Source organism: Anoplophora glabripennis, unplaced genomic scaffold (assembly GCF_000390285.2).
Source record: "Anoplophora glabripennis isolate ALB-LARVAE unplaced genomic scaffold, Agla_2.0 scaffold1413, whole genome shotgun sequence".
Lineage (NCBI taxonomy): Eukaryota > Metazoa > Arthropoda > Insecta > Coleoptera > Cerambycidae > Anoplophora > Anoplophora glabripennis.
In genome coordinates, this window is record NW_019417503.1 from 1 (window position 1) to 27,090 (window position 27,090).

Consider the following 27,090-nt stretch of genomic DNA (forward strand, 5'->3'; position numbering starts at 1 on the left):
TAGTCTCCATGCCCCCGACGATCAATATGAATTTTTAAGAATGCCATTTGGGCTATCCAACGCTCCCGCAACATTTCAAAGATTGTTAAATACATTGTTTTCCAAATTATGTCACGATAAGGTTAGTATATACCTGGATGATATTCTTATATTTTCTGAAACTATAGCAGAAGGTTTGGACGTATTGCAGGTGTTAAAAATATTGAGAAATGCAAACTTAAAACTAAATGTTGAAAAATGTTTCTTTTTTGAAACCACTATTGATTATTTAGGTTATGAGGTTAGTCTGGAAGGGTTACGTCCTGGACAAGCAAAAATTACTGCTGTCTCTAATTTTCCTAAACCTAAAACGGTTCACCAAGTTAGACAGTTTTTAGGGTTAAGTTCTTATTTTAGGAAATTTATTAAAAATCATGCCTTTATTGTAGCACCTTTAATAAAATTGTTAAAAAAGAACGCAAAATGGGAATGGAATTCATCTCATGATGAAGCTTTCTCAACTATTAAAAAAAAGTTGTCTAGACCAATTTTGTCAATATTTGACCCAAGTTGTGAGACTGAATTACATACCGATGCCAGTAGTAAAGGAATTGCTGCAATACTCATACAGAAGCATGGCGATAGTTTGAGACCCGTAATGTATTACAGTAGAAGTACCACTATCAATGAACACATTTACCATTCGTACGTGTTAGAAACCTTAGCTGTAGTCGAAGCCATCAAGAGGTTTTGGATATACTTAACTGGTATTCATTTTACTCTTGTAACTGACTGTTCAGCAGTACGTTCTACTTTCAATAAACGTGACTTATTGCCGCGAATAGCGCGCTGGTGGCTAAGTATTCAGGATTTCGACTTTGAAATAAAGTATCGAAAAGGAGAACAAATGAGGCACGTTGATGCCCTAAGCAGAAACATCCCTACACCCGGTATAATGAAAGTCGATGTTAATTATTGGTTCCTTTGTATTCAAATGCAAGATGACAAAATTAGATCAATTTTACAAAAACTAACAAGCGACTGCCCCAAAGATATCAAGAGCACGTACATCGAAAGGAATGGACGATTATATGGATTAAAATTAGTTATTCCGAAATTCGCTCGATTTAACATTCTTAGAAAATACCACGATGAACTTGGTCATATTGGACATAAGAAGTGTGAAGCATTAATCAAAGAAAATCTTTGGTTTGAGGGTATGACCCGGTTTATAAAAAAATATGTTTATTCCTGCATAGACTGCGCATACAAAAGATCTCAATATGGAAAGAAAGAAGGATTTCTACATCCTATCGATAAATCAACTAAACCTTTACACACCTGACATATTGACCATTTAGGCCTTTATGTTAAATGTCCAGGTGGTTATAGCTACATTTTGATGATTGTTGACTCATTTTCAAAATTTCTATTTGCAAGGCCAGTTAAAACTACTAATTCTAAAGAAGCTATACACATTCTGAAGGATCTTTTTAGTATGTTTTCCATACCGAAAAGAATAGTATCTGATCGTGGTAAAGCATTCACTAGCAAAAATTTCAATCAGTTTTGCCATGAATATCAGTTTAAACACATCTTAAATAGTGTAGCTTCGCCCCGGTCAAACGGACAAGTGGAACGTTACAACTTAACACTTGAAAATGCCATTAATACGTCCAATAATGATGAGACCGAATGGTATTTTGTGTTACCTAATGTTGTTTGATGTATTAATAACAGTGAATTCCAGTACAGGGTTCACACCACATCGACTTATGTTTGGTTTTGATCAAAGTAAACATGCTTCTTTAGAGGCACTTGAAAACTACGTCGATAGACAAAAAGATAAGAGTCCATGCTAAAACGAAAATGGATAAGCAAGCTATTAGAATGAAAAAGCAGTTTGATAAAAAACGTAAACCCCCAAAGAAATATTCAAAAGGTGACTTAGTGCTATGGAATGGATCGGCAAATGCAAGTAAAGATGTAGCCAGAAAAACTTGAATAAAATATGAAGGACCATATCAAATTTCTGATATCAAGAGTAATGACCGGTATCAGATAAGAAATACAGTCACAGTCCCAGTTGATCAACTTAAAGAATTCTCAAGTGGTATGACAGACGATAGTGAGTCAGACGACTCTATTAATAGTTTAGATGAACTAATAGATCTTCTAGAAGCTTAACATAATAAGTAACAATATAACAGTGTACTTATATGTATAACAAAAGCAAAATATTGCAAAGAAATAAATAAGCATCCTTTAAAATGCAGGAATATCTGCTTAAAACTAAATTAACGAAATCCCAAAATTTAAGAAATAAAATTAACATAAAAAAAATGGGTTACAAAATTAAAACTAGTTGCAGAAAACTGCTTAAAACAATAAAATTAAAATTGCCGAGTGTCCTAGATACTCGAGCTTAAAAATTAAAATAAGAATTTAAAAAAAAATCATTAAATTAAAATGTATTGCAGGAATCTGCTTAAAATTAAAATTGAAAAAATTGCGAAGTACGCAAAAACTTAAGGTTAAAAAAAAGACTGCTAAGTATACCATACTCGAGCTTAAAAACTAAAATGAAAATTATCTGCCTAAATCCACGACGAAACAGTTATTGTGCTGTCTTCTTTATTTTTCTAGGAAACCATATAAATCACAGGGACGATGCGGCCAAGGGCGAAAGAAGACGAGGTCGTCCAAGTAGTCAGGATCGCCAAATGTTGCATCAACCCATTACGTAGTATAGTTCATATTCTATTATTGTTCTTTGCACGTTCAGATATTGTTTTTGTAGGTTTAATTTCTTTGTAAAGTAAAAAGTATTTTATGTAATTCATACGTTTGATATTTGTCCGTTAATTTATCAGGAGAGCATTATATTTTCTCTCGCGATACAAGCAAGACATGTTTTGTAAATAAATTGTAGTCATATGAAAAGTATTTTTATTTAATTCAAAAGTGCCGTTACAATTACTACTTAAAATATCTCAGCCGCTCACAGGTTGCAATTGAATCCAAATAAGTCCAAGGTCTTAGTATTTGGTCCCAAAAATAAAAGATGCATCGTAAAATCCCAGATCAATGTTAAACAGAGAAACACTATGTTAGACGTTGCCGACAGTTGTAAAAATCTGGGGCCCTTGTTTGATGATGATTCACTAAACATGTAAATACTCTTTGTCGCTCATCTTATAATACATTAAAGCAACTTTATCCTCATAGGAGTATAATGAGCTTGAAGTTAAAAATTAACGTGTTTCTCTAATTTTTTCAAGATTGTCGTATTGTGATTGTGTTTATGGGCCAGCCCTACTAACTACTGATATTATACGATTACAGAGAATTCAGAACAGTTGCTTTAGGTTTGCGTATGGTGTCAGAAAATTCGAACGAGGTGTGAGCGACTTAATTCGAAATAACGGTTATCTTAACCTTGTAAACACTCGGATATTGCATCTATTAAGCAGTACTCACAAGATATTGGTCCTGCATCATTTAAATCTCGTTACTCACGCCTCTTAGAAATTCCTCACCATGCCACTGCTTTATACACTAGAAGCTTTATCTATCAGGCTTGCAAGGATTATAATGCTTTACCTGTAGAATTTAAAAACTATTCAATTCTGAATTTCAAGAAAAAGTTAAAGCATTATCTCTTGCATGGGACTCGTACCAATTATTGACCAGATTTTCATTGCTTTTTATTACATCGCATAATTTAATTTTTTTTTAGCATTTTCTTTAATTTGTTTTTGCATTTAGCTTTAGTTTCCGTACATTTGTTCTATGATTTCATTTTGTACATTTATTTATTGGAATGATTAGATTAGGATGAGATAACTATATATATATATATATATATACACGTTATTTTCTCTCAGGGGGTTAAGTTGAAAAGCAGTCTTGGCTGACACTTCGCCCCCTTCCTCATATTAACTATTCTTTTTATACGATGCTCAATTAATGTATTGACATATGAGGATTCAATAAAGGCAATTTATTATTATTGATGTAATGAACCTGTTTTATTTTTGATTTTATTAAGTCTGAATTTAAAAATATTTCTTTTTATTTCGGATTATTTTACCCCGGCGGCGAGAATTATTGGTTTTTCTACGTATATATCAAATATCCACTCGCGGGTCCGACCGGCCGATACCCCACTCTGACAAGCCGTTAGTCACGTGGAGGTCCCACCACGACTGGTGTCAATCCGGTGGGGATTTGGGCATTAAAAGCCCTCGACATTCCCCGATACCAGCAGTTCAGATCCAGAACTCAATACCGATCAGACGTCCACCGCCAGCAAGAACTCTCCACCAAAGCCAGCCAGGAATAGCCAGTGAACCCAGTAAGAATTATTTTCCTTTATTATTATTCGTTCCAACCGGGTACAAGTCCGAAAAGATTTGTACGCTTTAAGTGTGGAATTACTGTGGGCCCGAGAAGAATATTCTTGGTAACGCACACACAAATTCCACCGTCCATCTCAACCCGCACGACAGAGCAATCGTTGGATTCGGCATGTAAACCCAATCCTGACGAATCCATCGTGTTTACTACAGCGTTGCTTGGTGTCCTGCACCCTGATGTACGCTGAGTAATAGGGGATATGTGAACTAAGACCTAGAGGTTCAGCGTGTACACCCAATCTCCGGGTCGTTCCATATAGTATACGTACGTTTCTCCCTGGTCGGCATGTATACCCATCAGACCGAGAAGCGTTGTATACTGAGAGTCCGACAACATCGGTCACCAGGACGTATAAAACTTAAGAGGCCAGTACGAATTGTAAGGCGAAATACTTCGGATCCCGTTTTACCATCCTATTTTTCCGCCTTGCACCGCCTGGGTTTTCTTCGCTGGATATTGCTACCGCTTACCGCATATTAATTTTGCATTGCTTGCTAGGCCGTAATACCGATATTTGACCGCCGACCTGTTTAAAATAATTCCGAACAAATTTTGATTTATTTTCAGAATCAGCGGGGACCAGTAAAAACGACTACAAATAATTTACTATCTTTTTTTTCAGACCGTTTAAAATCACCTTGTTCTTTGTTACTTAAAAACCGTCTACTATTGTAGAGTAATAAATATTTTGTTTTTGATTCCGTTCTTAAATATTTATTTCTTTTCCAAGGTGATCGTTTTAGTTTTGTCTCTCTAACACCGATCTTGTATATAAATTATCGTTTAATAAATTTGTAAATAGTTTGTCGCTTAGTAGTGGGTAGAAATAAAATTGACACAATTTGTATTTGTACTAGGTATTAATATTTTCCCTTTTGAATAAATCTAGTAAAACTTAATAGGTTTATTTCTTTCACCATCGAGGTAAAACGATAACATTCCGAAACCACAAAAACGCTGATATCGTTTTGTAGAGCTCCCGTTAAATTTCATATTTAAATAAAACTACACTGAGAAAACTACTCTCTGCCGTTTTCTCCTAAAAGAAATTCATTTGACCCTTGGAATTTATTTTCTTCACAAAGCTACCTGTGCACTTTACTCTAAACCGAGGGTAAGGGTTACATGGAGTTTCCCCCACGTAAAATTTAGGGAAACTGGCGCCCGAGATTAAAACCGACTATATAAGTTATTAAATAACATTACCGTTTAGAGTCCAGTCCGAGGAATAGAAAACCTTTCCGAAAAATTAAATTACAGGGGGTGTACACACCATAATTGAAAGTAATAAGAAATTGCCACGGACCAACCCATAGCGATAAAACCGAGGAAAAGTGCGTCACATTACTATTAATTCTCAACATCAATGTAGCGTTATGAATTCCAGTTTAATTTTATTTATTTTCATCACTAGCTTCCACTTTTTTTGTAGGACAGTGGTAAAATCTTGTTTCACACATCGTTCTCAAAAGAAAAAATCGAAAATTAGGTTGTTATTAATGAGAAAATTGTACCCATAGAAATGACACTTTCCCAGTGAAGGACTAGGAAAATCTTCCATTTTACATGTAGGACAAAAATGTCACTGAATTACAATAATTACCAAGCATTTGTGAAAAATTAGGTGGTTATTAATAACTTCTAAGATCATATTATTTTGACATGTTAAGAGTGGTGGACGCTTTGGAAAAACCATCGAACGTGTAGGACAAAAGTTTTTTCGAGTTTTTCATACAATTATCATGCGATTTAAGTAAAACACTACTTGTTAGTAATAAATATTGATCATTCACCAAATTGACATGTTTGAGGCCCCCGTGCTTTATTACTGTTTTCGAGAATTTTCGTAGAGGGAACAGTTGGGCGTCTAGTCAATACGAATCTGTTCCCCAAAATTCAGTTTGTTATTAATAAAAAAAAGGGTCTGGGCCTGTGGACTATAAACAATCCGATTACTCGGATGTTTGAATGCAGATTATCGAATAATTGGGTATTTGAATAATCCGATATTTGAAGAAATGAATAACTGATTTTCGGGTTTCCTAAAAATCCGAATTATCCTGAACCTGTTAACCAACTATCCAAAAAACCAATTTCAGTTGACAACATTAGATTAAACAAAATTCTGTAAGAATGGGCATATAAATTCATAAAGGGAACATTTATTTGCAAAACTCGGAGAATGAGGTTTTCTATTAATTGGAGATTTGGATTATCTCAACCTGTTCCAATAATCAAAAACTTGGATATTCCAGACTTCAGATATCCACAAATAGAGCGGTATTCAATCTAACAAATATTTTGTTATTTCTCTATGTTAAAATAAAGTCTAAGATGGTAAGAATGAAAAAACTAACTTTTTAACTATTATTTAGATAACTCCTACAAATAAACACAACAGTAAATAATTTAATTTTTACTTGATTTGATGCATTCAAGGGATAATAAAAAAATCATGTCCAAAATAATGAGCTATCATACAAAAAAAAGTGAAACGTAGGTTTATTAATCACTTAATGCAAAATAGATTAAATGTTTATTTCTATATAAATTTACAATTCAAAATTGTTTACCAATTAATTATATATATTGAGAAAGGAAAAACTATAATATTTTACCTAGAATTTAAATAGTTACATAAAAAACTATTTTTTGATTCAATACTTACTTTAAACAATTGTCATTTTACCATGGCAGACATGGTATAAAAACTAGAATTTTGTCCCTAATCAAATAAAAAAGCAATATAAACAATTCATAATGTAATAAAACAGTCAAATTACTAGTTTATATTTATTTAGTAAACATACTTGGTTCTATTTGAACTTCAGTCGGCAAGTATGTTCCCTAAAGAATAATATCATAAATTACAAGGTAAAATCTAATCAGATCTGTGCATGATACATTAGCAGCAATTAATTGAATAAATAAAATTAAATTATTGAAATGTGCATAAAAAAATATTTTTTTTATCATGCTCAGATCTTTTACTATGTACGGTCATTTTAAAACTATTTGACTCTATACATCACATTTTATTTTCTTCAAATATGCCCGAATATTTACCTAATTCAAATACAAAATTAAAATTATTAGAAAACTATGAAATTTTATGTCCAATTAATATTCCATAATTCCATAAAACATAGACATTAATTCAAATTAAATAAATATCCTATAAATATAATGTTGCAATGATTTCATATAAAAAATATATATATAATATATACACGAACTTAAAATGAGCGTACATAAATAGTCATTTGATATAAGTAAGGAAGCAACACTCGCGAATAAACGGTCAACAATTACACAGAGTAATTACAGAAAGATCAAAATTTAAAACCTTCATTTGGGACATTTGTATTAGGATCAAATGTAAAGCCACTTTCTCCAGCTGCAGGTGCCAGATTAGGATCATCATCTGCCTGAAAAAGTATGCCTCCATGAAGTAAAATGATAAAGAATATTACATAAAAAAAACATGTACAAGTATAATAAAAATCATAAATGTAACTCTGATAGTGGCAGCCACAATTTAATTATCATGGAATTAATTTGTCTGCAATGTACCTGTTTTAATCTGAAACAACCTTATTAGGACTGGCACCTTTAGCATGTCTAAGTCTGTTGCTATAAAATGCTTTTTATTCATACATGTTACACAAATTAAGCTTGAACTACCTCCTGAATCCTCACACCGAAACTTTTTGCAAGTAATGCCATTATTTAAATCAATAGTTTTTCTAGGTTATAGCTATACTGCTATATACAGGGTGTTTCAGTTAGGGTGAATCAAACTTTAACCACAAATAGAACTCCATAAATAATTCAGAATTGCCTTATTAACAGTGGGGGCTCTTGAAGGAGGACTCTGGACTCCGCCCCCCAAAATATTTTGAAACTGTAAACTTAAAATAATTGATTTATTTAAATCAATAAAAAATCTAAATAGCATGCATTCAATATGTCTTGGATGTTAGGTTGGTAGCATAAAGTGCATGTACTCCGTGAACGTAGCTTAGATTAATGCCATCTGCCATCTATGATCATATAGTTTTTCCGAAGTCAATTAAAGAACAAATAATTTCAAGGTATGTACCAGGCTCGGTCGGTAAGCAGCAACTCGGCATTGAAATATTTGAAAAACTTGTTCCCACATTTATTTAGCCATACCCATATACAGGTCTGGTTGAACGAAACGTGCAGGTGGTAGAAATGTATACGCTCAGTTGAAGAATGAGCGTGCGGGCAAAGAGCAATACGCACTGTTGCTCTAGTCCATTGCGTCATAAAATTCAGTTGTCGATAAGTCGTCTGGCAGTGCATTGCGGCAATGCGGAATTTGGTGTGATTCAGATAATTTTAATTTATTATAGGCACCCTTCTATTAATCATTCATATTGTTAGAAATATGATGTTTGTAAACATAGTAGGTCGACGTCGAAAAGCCGCCGCCAGTCAGTTCATTGCATAATTTTTCGAGGAGCGAGGTCTGCCTGGATTACTTGGCCGCTAACTAATGGTTGTTTTGTTTGTGATGGCCAGTGGAAGTCTTATCAAGTTGTTCTGTGGTAGCTTGTTGAAGTTACATTTGTAGGCAAATATATGTTCTGTATTGGATGTTATGTTATAAAAATCTAAATTGAAGTGATTAGTGTCATTACTTGACATGTGAATTGAATAATTAATCCGGTATCAAAATATAAACTAACTTCAGAAATGGGATTGTGGCTCAGTTCCTTTCGCAGTAGTGTGTATCCTGAGTAGACTGGGAATGAAGAAGGTGGAGGAGTTGGTGTCCGAGCTTGTGAAGGCTTTAAAGGCCAACAAACCAATTATTATTAACCAACAAATAACAATGTTATTGTTATTTGTTATTTTTTTTGTTTTTTTTCGTTATTGTTATTTTGAAATAAAGTTAATAAAAAAAAACCCAGCCCCTGTTCAAGTGGATCTCCCAATATTTCACCCGGAAACGGATGACGCAGCAAAATGGCTAGAGCAAGTGGAAAAGATAAAAATTGAATTGTCTTGGTCTGATGTGGAAATCTTAATACGGCTGAACCGGGTTATGATTCAAAATGCACGTAAGTGGTTTGACGAATGGAAACCTGAGGTAAGAGATTGGAATACTTTCAAAAGAGAATTTACTGACACTTTTCCGCCCCATCGTAATTTGGGTCGTTTGTTAAGCGAGGCAGCTAATTTTGATAGTAGTCAATGTAATACGTATGACGTTTACGTTCATAAAAAGTCATCCTTATTGAGAAATTTGCGAGTGTCTTGGCAAGAACAAGATCTTGTAGAAATAATTGTTCATGGCATTAGAGAATCACATGTTCGTGATGCCACGATGTCAAGGGACTGTAAAACGGTTTCAGAACTGCTCACATATTTAACTGCTTATACAAAAAGGGCGCGGGACGATATTGACACTAGTTTTGAAATGAGTTCATCAAGGAGTTCGTTTAAGAAACGAAAGTTTTCTGAATCACTAGGTAACAACCGAATATCAAATGTCATGCATGCGGTAAATTAGGGCATGTCAGAATCCAATGTCATCAGAGAAGTCAGAATCAGATTAGAAATTCAGTTAGGGATGAAACTGTTGCTGGACCAAGTGCTATTAATCAAATCACGTGTTCATTTTGTGCAAAGGTGGGTCATTACGAAAAAGATTGTTTTACTAAAAGAGCAATCGAACAAAGACGCAAAGTAAATTTCTGTACAGTAGGCAAAACAGCTCTACCCACGAGTGTATATTTAGTCGGAATAAAATTCCAAGATCATATTTATACAGGTTCAGATGTGTCGCTAATCGCTGAAAAATATCGCCCTATGTTTATAAACAAAATCGAAATGTGTTCCTCTACCGTTCGTGGAATTTCGCGCGGTACTATAGAAGTGAAAGAGCAATTCAAAACCGATGTAGAAATTACCGGCGTAAAAACCGAATTGGTATTTTTGATTGTTCCAGATAATATTTTAGATTTCGATGTTCTAGTAGACTGTAACTTATATCAATATCCTGAGTTAGCTGCTATTACTGACGTAACAGGAACAATTCTAAAGCGGAAACAAATACCCGGAATACGCTGAGTGTTAGAAGAAACGCCTCGCAGAGAACAATTGCCTGATTGTGTTGCGCCTCAGGAGTACTTAGATCAGATAAAGCTTTTGTTGGATCAATTTAGCGATTTAATAATCACTGGCTATAAAGTTCCAGCAATAAAAACAGCAAAATTAAGTATTCGACTTATCGATAATCATATTGTCAACAGACCGCTGCCTCGGTTATCATTAACGGAGAGATCAGCTGTTAGGGAAATTATTCATGAATTACTTAGTAACAAAATTATTAAGGAAAGTGAATCACCGTATGCTAGTCCAATGCTTTTAGTACGGAAGAAGGAAGGTAGTTATCGTTTATGTGTTTCAGATTATCGTGAGTTAAATTCTCACACTGTCAAGGATCGTTTTCCTCTGCCTGTAATTCAAGATCAAATAGATCGTTTGGGAAAAGGGAAATATTTCACATCATTAGATTTGGCGTCTGGATTTCACCAGTTACCTATAAATACTGAGTCAATTGAAAAAACATCTTTTGTAACTCCCGACGGTCATTATGATTATTTACGTATGCCGTTTGGGTTGGCCAATGCCCCTGCGGTATTTCAGCATGCATTAATGAAAGCGTTAGGTGACCTTAAAGATACCATAGCCCTAGTGTACTTAGACGATATTTTAATACCTTCAGAAACACCTGAAGAGGGAATGAAGTCTCTAAAATTAGTTCTTACAGCTTTGCAAAATGCAGGATTTTCATTAAATGCTTCCAAGTGTAAATATTTACAAAGTAGTGTGATATATTTAGGACGTCAAATTTCTGCCGAGGGTATACGTCCAGATCCAAAGAAAGTTCAGGCTTTATTGCATTCACCAATACCTAAAACCTTTAAACAAGTCCGACAGTTTATGGGACTTGCAGGCTATTTTCGAAAGTACATTCCAAATTTTGCTTCGGTTACATCTTGTATTAAAAAATTAATAAAACAAAACGAACCATTTTTATGGGATAAGGAGCAGCAAGAAGCTCCCGATTACGTAATCAAACATTTAATATCAGAACCTTTATTAACCGTTTTTGACCCCGACTTACCCACTGAATTACACACCGACGCGAGTTCGCTTGGTTACGGAGGAATTTTGTTGCAAAAAAAGACAGTCAAACTGGTGCAGTTGGTTATTTTAGTAAACGAACAACCTCGACAGAGGAAAAGTACCATTCATATGAGCTGGAGACGTTGGCCATAGTTAATTCCCTAAAGCATTTTCGCATTTATCTTAGGCATTCACTTCACAATCGTCACTCATTGTAATGCTGTCAAATCAACCCCAAATAAAAAGTCGTTGATACCACGCGTAGCTCGATGGTGGTCTTATATGCAAGATTGTAACTTTACTCTAGTGTACCGTAAAGGAAGTTCATTACCACATGTAGATTTTCTAAGTAGAAATCCTCCAGTAAATGTACGTCAAGTCGCTCATGATGATTGGGTGCGCATTGCACAAAGAGGTAACGCTGAAACTAAAAACATGTTAAATTTATTACGTGAAGGAAAATTAGATTCCAAGCAATACGTAGAAAAGAGCAGGATGCTCTTGCATCAAGAAATTCTATCAGATGGAACTAAAATATTGAGATGGTTTGTGCCAAGGCAAAATCGTTTAGGGTTATTACGAATTTACCATGACGAACAGTGTCATATTGGCCCCGAGAAAATTTTGGAAAGCATAAAACAGCATATTTGGTTTCCCAGAATTCGAAATTTTGTTAATAATTACGTTAAACATTGTTTGGTGTGCGCAGTGAAGAAAACACGTACAGGTCCTTGGCAAGGCTATGTTGAGCCCATACCTAAACCCGATGAGCCTTTTCATACCGTACATGTAGATTGTTTAGGCCCACTAAGTGTTTCTATGGACAGTTATAAACATGTTCTTGTGTTAATCAATGCATTTACAAAATACTGTTTATTGTTGCCACTGAAGACTGTGACATCTAAAGAAACCAAAAGTCTATTACAAAATTTCTTTTCGCTATTTGGAGCACCTAAGTTGATAGTTGCTGACGCAGGGCGAAATTTTCAAAATTTAGAGATTTCACAATATCTTGATTCATGGGGTGTTAGGTATCACTATGTAACTCCTGATGTACACTGTGGTAACGGGCAAGTTGCATATACGCATATACCTTATGCGAACAATTATGAATTTATTGCGTATAGAGACAGATATTAAGTCAGAATGGTCGAACAGTCTTTGGAAAATTCAACTTGTGTTAAATACCACTTTTCAAAAATCAATAAGGATGACTCCTATACAAGCTTTATTAGGCATAAAAGCTGCAACTCCTTTGATTCAATCTGTGGTTCAAAATTTGGCAGACGATATTAGACCCATGCGAAATATTAATGCGGATAGAGAAAAGGTAAGAAAAGCGTTGGAAAGTAATACTCCAAATCTCGAGAAACTCAATGCTAAATGACGAGACAATCGCTAATTTGAAGTGGGCGATATTGTATTAGTGCATAGAGATTCCACCATTCATAAAAGCAAACTAAATTATGAATATTTGGGACCGTATGAAATCGTTGGAATTACGCAAGAAGGGCGATATGAAATTCGACGATTGGGGAAAAACTTAATCACGAAGGCCGCCAAAAAGCAATTACGTAGTTGGCCCTCGGAATGGTCGATAGAGACTGACATGGATTACTTGCTTTCTTTATTAGAAGCTGGCGAAACCATGGCATAGTAATTGTAAGTATTCATATCCATCTATAATTAATTACGATTGTTGAGTAATTTCACGTCAGCGTCGCAGAACCTGATGGAAAATTGATTGTAAGCATTGCAACACATCAGCGTCGCAGAACCTGATGGAACATCGATTGTAAGCGTTGAAACACATCAGCGTCGCAGAACCTGATGGGACATTGATTATAACCATTAAAGCACGTCAACGTCGTACAACGTGAGGGAACATTGAATGCAAATCGTAAGCACGTCAGTGTCGCAGAGCCTGATGGAACAATAGTTTATTAACACTTAAAAAAGCAACAAAAAAGTTTTCTAATTTGTTAGAGCAATTTTCCGTATAGTTATGTATCAAATCAAGTCAGCGATGCAGATCCTGATGGAACAGCAAAACTGTTGTATCCATGTAAAATTGTGTGAATGTAGTGTGTTGTATTCACGTTGGTTTAATTTGATTTCCAATGGAAAGCTAAAATTCTAGTTGCAATTTAAATTGGATCTATAGCTTAATACTGAATAACTTGTGGCAGGTCAAAGCACATCAATAAATGGAATGAATGACCTCTGATTAACTTGACAAAAATTAAACAAACCTTTAGCTGGTAAAAAGTCACGTAGTATGTATGGCATAAGCTGAAAGCGAAAGCCATGTAAGTTTAATTTCAGCAATTACTAGAGAAATGTTCTGAAGCATTTTGTGAGTGAGAACTCTGAATGTTGAGAGTATTGAAATCAAAACATTGCCAAATTGAACAAATTGCTGTTTTGTTTATAATTTACAGATAACTTCGAGAACGAAGTTCCTGTCAGGAAGGCCGTGTTAGAAATATGATACTAACTATATAATAATTGTGAAAGGGAAAATAAGAGGGATATTTGGTTTACTAATACTATTACAACATGGCATTTTGGAGACCTTTTGAAACGGAACAAAACGAAATTTACCATCAATATAATAAAATTGTTTGAGGACATAAATAATTAAAATATGTTGTTGGTCAAATGAACATATAAAAGAAATTTTCTACACATTATATACAAATTATTATAATTTTCTACCTTTAGCAGAAAACTTTTTTAGGGACGACCATGAAACTCATTAAATTGCAAGCATATTTCTACATATGATGCGACAAATTGGCACGTGGAGGGAATAGATGACGATAGGCTCACACGCTTTGTTTTGGACTCCATGTGGCAGTAACCCGTTTCACTGAAGTTTGTTTATATACATGTTTTGGTTTTGCTTTGGCGCTTTTTAAGAAAGTATATTTTATAAGTTTAAGTTTAAAATGAGGGTTTGTGAAATAAAAAAACTCGATATTAGTAATTTAAGTTTAGAGGAAAAAGTCGAATTGAAAAACTTGATGAGTTTTTTACTTTTAGGAAGAGTAAATATTGCTTCTTGTTTAAGTAGTGCTTATGCAGAACAAAAAAATAGTCATAACAAAACAGTTAAGAAAAATCGATTGTTTCTTTAAAAAATTATAGATATTTTAAAACTATATGGTACATGTAACCTTCCTCTTTGTGGACATAATGAAAAAAGTGACTCGGTAAACAAAGGGGTTTTTTAGAACTGATAGACTATAGTGCAAAAATTGATCCTGTTTAAGATAAACATCTTAGTGATGCCCATGTTTTTTAAGGAACTTCAAAAACTATACAGAATGAACTATTACAGTTCATGTTTGAAGTATGCAGAGAACATATTTTGCAAGAAATTGTAGGCAGCTCTTTTCTTGCAATTATGTGTGATGACACAACCGATATTTCGTCACAAACTCAAATGGTTTTAGTGTTTCGCTATGAATTGAACGGCAATGTTTTTGAAAGATTTTGGGGATTCTCCAAATTAGGGAAAAATATATTATCTACTTCAGCCCCACATGTTGGAATTTTACTTCTCGCATTGTATCTAAGTTATGTACCTACACACTGACAGTATTCATTGCAAAACGCAATGCGCGGCGCTAAGCGGGGGCCTGCCCGCAGCTCTTATCATGTATGTTCTCTCTTCAAAATGCGCCTCCCCTGTAGTCAAACCCATGGGCCGCCACTGGTTATAAAGCAAGTGTCTAAGTATCACCAATTTCACTGTACAGGGCCGTATTGTTTGATTTTTAAATCATATTATTTATGAAATCTTTGATATGCTTATAATAAATTGATTAAAATTTGGTGTAGTGTTTTAACATTTACACATGTGCATAATGTACTACTGTAAAATTTATAAATTTTTGTAGGTCAGTGGCGTAGGAATAGGTAGTAAAGTGGGATTTGTTTGCCCCAACTACGCCAATGATCGAATAATCATTTCCATTCATTTTTAGATTCCGTGGACAATTCTACATAAAAAAGGTATACTTGTTGAAAATCGGTACAGTGTATCATTTTAACGAAAATCTCAGTTGAACAGGAGGCTGTTCTGATAAGAAATTTAGTTTCTTAAGGATAGGAAATAAATTTTAAATTAATATTATTATAATGTCAAGTATTAACTTAGAATTCAAAACAATATTAAATATATGTCTACATTGGCAAAACAACTGGTAAATTATAAATATAATACCTTGTGTACTATTTATTGGATTCATAATGTGGTGAATTTCCCCTTTGAGTTCATTTTTTTTTTGTGCTACAGTACGGTGGACAGCATATTCAATGGCGCCTTCTCTAAAATTTCATTTGTGCCATTCTGAAGCAATTTTAGGTATCCTTGCTCATTCAACAGCCCGTTTGTTTTAGACGTATAATTTCTTTAAAGAATTACACCTACATACTAATTTTAAATCGGCGCTGTGCGTCCATTACAGTTTCCGTACACAATGATTGCCACGAATAAACAACAAAGCAATAATAGATTTATCTGTCATCAGAAACTGTCATTTTATTTTTAAGATTTGAAATATTAGTGTTTGTAAAAAAATGGATGAATATTCAAGTCTTTCAAAAGAACGGTCTCCAATTCAAGAAGATTTTCGGTAAAACGATACACTATACCTACCGATTTTCAACAAGTATACCTTTTTTATGTAAAATTGTCCATGAAATCCAAAAATGAATCTCATACAATTATTGGGTCATTGGCAATTCTCAACTATTTATTGAGTTCTATTTGTGGTTGATTCACCCGAACTGCAGCGGTGGCTTGTGACATTCAGAATAGGTGAAACATCTTTATTCACTGACTAAAAAGAAAAAAAAAAAGCGCTGCAGGCGAAAATTTTTAAATTTTCTAGGTCAAATGGATTTAAATGAATCTAGAAATTTTTAGTTGCATTTACAATATTACCGAAAAGCTGATGTCCGCGATAAGGATTTTCATTTAGATTTTATAAAAAATAGAAGTATTAGTTCCGCTTGCAAACATTAAAGCACACTGAACATTCATGTTTCAAAGAAGCTTCATGGTTACGACAGCCTCGCATGACGTTCTCAAAATTATTAAATCCCTCCTTATTCCACACGCCCCAGTTTTTTTAAATAAATACATCCACACAACCATTTATACTCCGAATACCATTCATTTCGAAACTTCTGATGGTACACTTTGTCTTTTGACTTCCCCCTTTTTTCCACATCGAGAGAAGGCACATGTCTCTCGCAATTTAAAAAATCCTTTTGTCCTTAATTTTCAATATGGAAAATGACATTTCCAATAAAATACATACTGGATTATACATACGAAACATTTCTACAAATTATTGGTATAAAACAATAGGCCCATTCAGCAGAATTTTTTTTTGCATATTCCAAAAGTTTACCCTTTAATTAGTTAGTATGTCAAAAATCTATTTTTTATTTCAACGAGAAATGTGTGAAATAAATTAATGAAAACAGAGCGCGGAAAAACGTTGGGCAACCATTGCCTGATGTCATAATACCGGTACGGGCGACTGGCAGAGCATTCCGCTTGCGCTCGCGCTCATGCTCGCTCTCATCCCATTCTGTGTTATACATACGGTGTGTGGTTCGTTTGGCAGTTTCGTTAAACATTGTTTTTATGTCTAAATGGATCGAAACCGAGGATTGTACAAATATTGTATAGTTCCAGGCTGCAAAAGTACCTCAGGAGCAACTCCGAATAAAATATTTATTTCATTACCGAAAAATTAAAAGTTTGTGTTTTCCAGCCACGGTATGCAACTCAAAACCACCTTCGTTTTTCTTTGGTTGCACGTCTATGGGGGTTGTAAAATATTATTATTTGAACATTTGGAGCACAATTTTCAACTTTATGCCGGAAAAAATTCTACCCCATCTAAATGTTCGTGTTCACAAAAAATTCGAAATACGTCGGCAAGAGGGACCTATAAGCAGTTAAGAACCACTCTCGTTTTTCTTTGGTTGCCCGTCTAGGGGGTTATAAATATTATTATTTAAACATATAGAGCAGAATTTTCAAATTTATGCTGAAAAAAAAATGTCTACCCCATCTAAACGTATCCGTTTACAAAAATTTCGAAATACGTCGGCAAGAGGGACCTGTAAGCAACTGAGAACCAGCCTCCATCTAAACGTTCCCGTCCACAAAAATTTCGAAGTACGTGGCGAGAGGGATCTTATAAGCAATTTATTTAAATAATAATATTTTACAACCCCCTAGATGGGCTACCAAAGAAAAACGAGGGTGGTTCTGAGTTGCTTCAAATACTAGTCAAAGTACTACTGGCACATACACGTCGTCGCATAGATCCACAAGTACCGAGTCTAGTACGTTGGGTACATTTGTACAAAAATGGAACGCAAAAGAAAATGTAGAAAAGCTAACCATTTACGTCATTGAGAAAAATCCGAAAAAATATTTAGGTATTCCAAGTCGTTCTATGTTTATAATAAATATGTTGTGTGAAAAATGTATTTCAAGAAGACTTAATCTATATCTCTTATACACTCTATTTATACACTTAAAAATATAGATATATAATATAGGTAAAAGCATAGCAAATATCTACACATCTCTCCGACTGCTTGCGACTTGATCGCCGAGTGGTTGGTATCGTGACGTCATTACCTGTTCTCCCGCAGTGTTGACCTTTTTAAGGGTCTTACAAATTCAGAATTAAATATATCACTTATTATTAATCCTATTGACCTAATTTTTTAACGATATATTTAGGTGGTTAAATACTATCAGAAAATGAAAGAAAAAGTTTAAAATTATATATCACTGAATGGGCCTATTATTAATAAAGAACCGTTATAATTGTGCACTGGGCGACGTATCATACACCAGGCGATGGGCTGCTTCAATTTCTGCGTCACTCGTTCCCTCACGCCGTAGCTTACTCCGATGTTGGTCGCCTCATTGCCATGACAACCGCTGTAAATAATGCTATGAAGAGAAGCAGATACAAACTGATTTCAATCTGCGTCACTTGCATATACTATATGTGGTATGGTATGAGATTGATGTTCACGCTCAACGAAGGCAATGTTTTTTTACAAGGCGCTCACCGGGCAACTATTCTGTTTATTTCTGCGTATAAAACAATCAAACACAATACATTGCCAATATAGAATTATAACTAAATTATAAAATTTATATAAAATTAAAAATAATTTTAAATTGCACAACCAAAGGGAAATTTTAGGTGAAGCGGTGTGTCACTTGCGTCACCTGGCAAGCCGCCACTGCCAAACTGAAACACTCTGTATACAAATTGTCATACAATGGCATGTAAAAAATGGAGCACACCCTGTTTCAGATTTAAGAATGTTTTCTTATACAGAGCTTAAGCAAATATGTTTATATTTTTATTGCAGGTGACTTTACAACTTCTGTTCATGTTTTACAATAATGACAGTTTTCTTTAAAATTTTCTCGTAATTTTTTTGTCTCATTAATAGTTTTTGTGTAATTAATTATTTTATCAGCATCACTAATGATTTATTTGATAATAAAAATTAGATAATCCTTTGTGGAGCATAGAAATTTTCTATAAGTCACAAAGCATTATTTCATTTTTATTATCAAATAAATCAAATTTCTGATGACAATGCATTAATGCATTAATGATAATTAATAAAATAATTAAGTGAAAAGCACTAGAAATACAAAAAATTTAGGAGTGAAAACACTTGACTAAATAAGAACTGTAGTTGTCACCTTAAAAAAAATGAGTATATTTGTTTAAATGTGGGGATATTTTTACCATTTCTGTAAACATAATTACTTCGGTTATTATGTCAAAACGTTACATCTATAAATGACTAACAGCTATCAAATTAAAATTAAATTAGATAAAACTTTTTTTAGTCATTTGAAAAATACTAAAACATTTTGCTATTTTTAATGCCTTCTAAGAGCTACATTGAAAAACTTTAAATTGAGGTTAGCTTATATAAATCATCTTATTCTGACCCCATGAATCTGTAGCGGCTCTATGTACATGGATTATTGGGATACCTTGCAGCAAGTGCAAATAATAAATATATTTTTTTCATTTTTCAAATTTTATTTGTATGACACATTAAACGAAAATTTGGGAAAATCACTAGTCTGTTGAAATACTATTGAGGTAATATAACTGTTAGCAATTTCTGCATTTTTTCTTGCTCACATAAAAATGTGAAAGCACAGATATTGCCACTGCATTAATAGCATAAAAATGTATAAAATTAAAATCGAGATTAAAATACTTACGTCACCACTGAAGTATTGCTCAATTATATCATATGCTAATTTATAAATTTCAATATTGTCGTGATTCTGTAATGCTTCAATTTTATCGAGACCATTGCATTCTTCTATCATAGTGCATAGCTGTTCAACTTGTGGTCCTGCCATTCTCAGCATATTGTTAATTCCATCTAAGACCACTTGAATGACCATGGCATCCTTGCAATTCAATAAATCACAGAAAGGTGGAATTACTCCCTCCTGAATAAGTCTAGCAACTTGATCTTTATTGCCACCTATAGTAAGGTTACTTATTGCCCAAGCTGCTTCTTTTTGTGTTTGAAAGTCTCCTTTACTTAAATTGTGTATTATTTTTGGTAGTAAACCTAAACAAAAATGTTCATTACTATTAGATTTTTTTTTCATATCACTCAGAGGCTAGTCAGAAATGTAGATCCAATTTTAAATTACTTTTACCTTTCACAGAATTACATTAACAACTGGTCTGTCTATGATTTATGAAACTAGATCCAGATTGTATTATCAACAGACATTATTTTTAAATACACTAATGGAAAAAATTAAGAGAACAAAAAATTCTTATGAATTTTTTAGTAATTTTGAAAGGCTGTACACACTGAAAAATGGTCGTATCGAGATAATAATAAAAAACCATTTTGAAGCTTTAAGTCTCTATTTTCAAGATCTTTAGACAAAAAATTTTTTTGAGCAATCAAAAGAAATACCTTGAGAAAAAAAATTCCAATTTTAGGTCAGTTAGCTTATTTATTCAGCTTCAATTTGATTTTTGAAAGGCTATTGGTTACCGAGATATTGATGGTTGAATGAAAAATAACACTTTTGTCTTTAATTATCTTTTTTTTTGAGAAAAAAATAGGAATAAAAACGTCAAATATAAAATAAATATTAGTGCTGGCAAAAACCGGAAAAAGTGAAATCGGTTAACCGGGTTCCGTAAAAACCGATTTCAGATAAAACCGGTTAGTCGAATAGTTGCTAAAACCGGTTATTCGAATAACCCGTTACTTGAATAGCCAAAACCGGACATCTGAAAATCGATGCTTTACAAAGACAGACCTGGAGAAATTGATGTCTAAAAAAAAATAGGTTTACAAAAATTTGGAAGTCAAATTTGTTTACGAAGAAATCGATCTACAAAAAAAAAGTCAATTGCAATCGGACAAATCGATGTCTGAAAAAAAAAAGGAAGTGATTATCGAATAATCGGTTATTTGAAAATAATTGGTTATTTGAATAATCGGATATTTGAAGAATTGAATAACCGAATAACCGGTTTTCGGATTTCGTAAAAATCCTAATTATCCGAAACCGGTTAACCGACTATCCAAAAAACCGATTTCAGTTACCAGCACTAATAAATATACCTGATTTTTTAAAAGAAAATTTGTTGAAAGCTCCTAACATTACTCTAGCATTTACCGTTAGCATATATCAACTACTGCACACTGTTTTGCCAGTATTACACCGAACTCAAATTTGCAACTTTTTATATTCAATAGGAGTCAAATAAATAAGCATCATTTTAGATGTATGTCAGAAACTTTGAAATGTCTTTATAAAAACATTTACAGCCTCTTTTTGTCCTTGTCATTCCTATTTTCATAAATAAACTATAGATATAATTGCATCATATGCCAAGAAGGTAAACAAACAAGTTTTTCATTTCTACAAAGATTCATTGGTTAAGTATTTTCTAATTCTAGAAAATAACTTCAGCAGAATGGCATTTGTCTACTTTGAAAAGTAAAGATGAAGTGTTGGGCAAATTTGCAATTCAAAAATATGACAAAAAATCAAAGTAACATACATATAAAAATATTTAGAACCGACAATGGTGGAGATTCTGTACATAACAATATTAATATAATTTTAATGTTTAAAAAAAAATATAGGATAATTCATCAAACTACAAATCCAGAAGCTATTATTTGATGCAAGATTGGAAAAAAACTTTGAGCTGAAGCAGTCATGGGATAAGTAAAAAAAATTACTGTGAGGTATAGTGATACAACAAAAAGGTACCTATTGAAGAAACTGGATTTCTTAGGAATAACAGCAGAGGACCAATACACATCAAATTTTGAAGATTATAGGAGTTTTATGTGTTCTAATCAGTGGTTTTGACAAGCTGTTAACTATGAAAGAACCCTTTTGGGACCAGCTTCAGAGAAACGAAAGCAATGCAATTCAAGAAAATCTGCAGTTTCTTGAGAACAATAAAGCATAAGAGTTACAAAGTCTATCGGAGGAAATATCCATCATCGGCAGTAAGTGTTGAAGAAAAAAGTGTCTACTGATGATATAGTGAGGTACAAAGTACAATTAGTGCTTCACACAAAGGCTCGGTGTGGACAATGGTGAGACCATCTCACGAGTAGTTCATTATTCGACTCTGAGATTTCTCATGGCATTGCCTATAAAACCAGAATTAGATACTATCCATCTAGATATAAAAACAGCTTTCCTTAATGGTTTTTCCAAAATGAAAATACATAAAATTTCGAATGGTTTAATTGTTCTACTCCAGACAAAAATAAGGGTTCTAAATTAAGACAAGCTGTTTATAACTTAAAACAATCTTCCAGGGCGTGGAATGAAAGTGTAAATATTACTTTACTCGGTTTAGGCTATAAAAAAATTTAGGCTATTTATAAAAAATCATGATGATGTCACTACAGCTAGGTGCATTGTATGTTAAAGGTTTCTTCGTCTTTTCAAATAATTTGGTAGAAACCAATTTTTTCAAGAGAGAGTTTAAAGTGCCAAATTTAAAATCAAAGACTTAAATACAGGGTGTCCCGAAATTCATGTAACAAAATTTGGTCATAGATTCTTAAGACAAATTTAAGAGACCCATATTTTTTCTTTTTGCCAACTGGCCCCCTCTTTCGGAGTTACAGCCCCCTGAAATTGCCCCTAAGAAGTCTTTTTTATATCTCAACTACTCAACCACTAAATTTGGTACACAGGGGTTTTATGACATGTGGAATCTCACAGTGCTATGCTTTTTGGCGAGAAACCCCCTTAAGACACTTTTTCGTGGGCCCCCTTGTCTTTGGAACCAGAAAAATTTAGTCGCAAATTTGATTTTTTTAAAAATTATTAGTTAGCTAGAAGTCCATTGAATTTAGAACCTTTTTTGTCTCGTGATATTTGTTTCATAAAACGCAATGTTTTTGAGGAAAATGGCGAATCACGAAATGCATTCGATCACATTTTGACATTTTTCTCGAAAACATTGCGTTTTATGAAAAAAGTATAAAGTAACAAAAAGTTTCTAAATTTAATGGCTTTTTAGTGGACTGATAATTTTTTAGAAATTTAAATATGCGACCAAATTTTTTGGCTCCAAAGACAAGGGGGCCTACAAAAAATTGTCTTAAGGAGGTTACCTGCCAAAAAAACGTAGTACCCTCAGATTCCACATGTCATAAAACCCCTGTGTACCAAATTTAGTGATTCTCGTACAACAGGGTTCTGAGATAAAAAAAAAGGTTATTCTCAGGGGCGGACTTCAGGGGGCTGTAACTCCGAAAGAGGGGACCACTTGGCAAAAATAAAAAATACGGGTCCCCTAAATTTGTCTTAAGAATCTGTGACCAAATTTTGTTGCATGAATTTCAGGACACCACGTAGAGTAAAACAACATTTGGGCATGGAAATCAATGTAGATAGGGCGAATGACACTGTCTCAATGTTAGGAAAAGTATATTAAAAAATTACTTGAATCTTATAGAATCCACACTAGATTTTTTTGTCAGAAGTAGGAGAAACAGGTTGACCGTACAAATATAACCACATATTTTTTTTTATTCCCCTGTACAATAACTCCCAATTTTTTTTGTCACTAGCTGACTTTATTTAGAAACTTTTTTTACTCTAGCAAAATTTTGATCAGATGAGTAGTATATTTTCGTAAGTCTGCATAATAATTCATTGTGCAACAAATAACGAAGTAGGTACCAGAAGTTGACTATGATATTTTGAGGATAAACTGAGAGGTTCTTTCTTTATAAGTAGTTAATATTTAGAAATCTTCAGATACTTTTGTCCATATAATTAAAAAGAATAACAAAACAACAGTTTCACCAAGCTTAAACTTTAATTATGACCGATAACGATACAATTTGAAAATTTAGAAGGTTTTTTCTTCAGCACAAAATGTTTTCTTGTCATATCTTCGCTTTATTCACGTCTGTACCTTCTAATCAAATTCTGATTAGTCTTCTCTTGGCTTAAAACAGGAATATCTGCATACAGATCGCAGGTCCTGTGATACTAAACTCAGCTATTTGCTGGCCTTTTAAATAATGATTAAACCAACCCTCTGCCTACTACCTTTTTATTAATTCCAATAACAGCTTACTAAATAATAATTATAATAATTATGTGTTACCTCCAAAATGACTATCACAACTGTAAAAAAACATGCACGGTTGAGAGAAAGAGGCTCAAGGTTCTGATTTATGTTTCATTTAACAAATAATACAAGGTTGTCAAACAAAAAAAAAACAAAACATTTAGAGTAAATGTTCAAAGTGACCACTGTTTTCATGTATGTAATAATTAACCTGTTTTACGAAATTGTAATGAAGCCTCTGCATGGTTCCTCTTCATTATTAACAGTGGATGCATAAACTTGTGTTTTCAATGCACCCCACTTAATAATCGCATGGGGTTAAGTCCGGTGCTCGAAGTGGCCATTTTATAGGAGCATCGTCTCGCCTTCCAATCCACTTGTTAGGATACCGATCTTGCAAATATTGACAGACGAGTATTGTAAAGTGGGGAGGTGCTCCAACGTGCATGAAGCACATGTTGTGACGAAGTAGTAAGGGTAAATCGTCCAGGTAATACTTGTTGTAAAAAGTTTAAATAGTTGTCCCCATTTAACCAATGAGGAAACACAATAGGACAATAATAAAATTATCAGTAATTCCCACCCACACGTTTACTCTAAAATCATGCTGAAAATGCCGTATTTGAGTAGAGTGTGGATTTTCATCTGCATAAATGTGTTGGTTATCGGTGTTGACTATTCCTGACCTAGTGAAGAAGGCTTCGTCAGTAAATAAAATATTTTTACTAAAGTTGACATCATAGGCCCTCTGATTTTGTATAAAATTTTTGGGTTATCTTTTATCTTATTTAGAATTTGTTATTCCACCTCTGGAGTTCTTGTGGTACGCTGACGCCCTTGACCCTCAATCCTTCGCTGAAAAGTTCCAAATTCGAGAAGTGGCCTTTCAATTCTGGCAAAAGTTTTATGATTCGGCACTCGCTGATGAGGAAATCTTCCCCTGTAAACTCTAGCACTTTCACGGCCATTGTTTTGACAAATCCAATACACCAAAAGCATATCTACTCATTTGTAATACGTATAAGTATCCATCACGAAGTATAAAAATTGAGAAAACAGTAAGCAACAACAAATACAACAACAACAAATAAATTAAGATATAAAGCAAACTAAGTAATTGAACAAGAACACTAAACAAAAACTAATTTCAATAGCTGATTTGACATAACTAACACTTAAAAAGTCACAGCCAGCTTCTGATAGATACTTATTTTGTTATTTGTTGCACAATGAATTATGACGCAGACTTACGAAAATTAATTTTTTCTGCCTAAACTACTCATCTGATCAAAATTTTGCCAGAGTAAAAAAAGTTTCTAAATAAAGTCAGCTAGTGACAAAAAAAATTGGGATTATTGTACAGGGAAATAAAAATATGTGGTTATATTTGTTCGGTATCTGATTTTTTTATATTTGTAGGGATTGAAAATGATTCTAAATAACTTTAAAACACATTCACAGTCAAAATTGATAGTCGTTTTCGAGATATTCAGAATAAACAAAAATTTTTGTCGGATTTTGGCGTCCTCTAGCGGTTAAATGGAGCAATTTTGGAAATAGGTAAATTGGGCTCAATCTACTTATTTTGAGTCAAGGAGTCTGTGATCTCCCATTGTACACGTAATTTCCAAACACCCTGTTTTAATACTAAACGAAAAAACAAAGCTGAATATACAGGTGTCTCATAATTAGTACCCAATAATTTATCACTGGATTCCGTTTTGGAAATATTAAAAAAAAAAAAATTTTTTTTGAGCCCCCAATTTAGGGGGGCGTAGCTCCCTTAGGAAGCAATTCTCGACCTAAATTTATATGGAAAAATATTCTTATTTTTGGCAATAGAATCAAGCAGCAAGAGTATTTATTTAAAGAATTTGTGATATGAATTAACAAGAGTTAAATTGTGTATTATTCTGTACATTAATCAGTGTTTTAATGTAATGTGTCAGGCAAGTTATTTCTGATAAATTAATGAAACTGAAACGTTTGTCGATAGATGAAATGCCTGCTGTCTTAACCCAGCTGAAGCCAAATGCCAAAATGATAGTAACAACATATTTTGCCGCTGTTCTTTTAAAAGACATCTTAAAAGATTCCTATATTAAATTAGTTGTGATACTAAAAAACAGATGGCTTTATTTGTATATCATTAGAGTTAGAATTTAGACATTGGTGTTTACATTCAACCCATGTGTTTTAATAAACAGGTCTCCAAAGTGAAGCATTGCAAATATAGAAGAACATGGCTTGCTCAAAGTAAGATAAATTATATTTAATATCTCAGTAACATACAATCTACATTAATTTTAGCATGCATGCATCAATATAACAAGCGTTCAAATAAAAACGTGGTCAAGTTGGTTCTGAAAATTTGGACGTAGGGCGTAGCGTATTGCAAATGAACTTAAACGTCATCTGTCAAAGCGCTATATCGCCGCTATCAATTTGAATATTTTCGTTTTAAAAAGCGTTTAAAATGGTGTTTTCTCAAGAACAAAAAGTGTTTATCATAGAGTCCTACTTTAGAAATGGACGCAAGATTGATGGAATATGGAAGTATTCTATTGAGGAATGTTTCATAGAATTTCAAAATCAATTTCCCGGCGTTGTTGAGTACAAAATTTTTCAAAGTGCAGTTCAGCGTTGTGTTAATGTTTTTCGTGAAACGGGCAGTGTAACAAGAAAAGAAGGAAGCGGCCGACCTAAAAAGCGGACTGAAGAATTAAAAGAAAATGTCCAACAAATAATGGAAAATGCGCCAAGAACTTCTGTACGTGTTTTATCACAAATGGTGGGAGTATCAGTCGGTACCTGCCACACAGTGTTAAAAAAAGATTTGCGT

At 33.5% G+C, this 27,090-nt stretch overlaps 1 protein-coding gene and 1 long non-coding RNA gene across 2 annotated transcripts in view; one reads left to right on the forward strand and one right to left on the reverse strand.

The window, feature by feature from the left end:
• Positions 1–26: 26 nt before the first annotated feature.
• Positions 27–2,922, forward strand: LOC108915926. Its single transcript, XR_001964748.1, has 2 exons — positions 27–121; positions 2,626–2,922. It is a non-coding gene; the product is annotated as an uncharacterized LOC108915926 (long non-coding RNA).
• A 3,999-nt stretch (positions 2,923–6,921) lies between these two features.
• The window catches only part of LOC108915927 (importin subunit alpha-3), a 38,480-nt gene continuing 18,311 nt past the window's right edge, over positions 6,922–27,090 (reverse strand). The window contains exons 4-5 of the mRNA XM_018722086.1: positions 19,871–20,232; positions 6,922–7,826 (exon numbers count right to left, since the gene is read on the reverse strand). Coding sequence (XP_018577602.1) covers positions 7,731–7,826; positions 19,871–20,232 — 458 coding nt within the window. The 3' untranslated portion in view covers positions 6,922–7,730. The remainder of the gene's footprint in view (positions 7,827–19,870; positions 20,233–27,090) is intronic.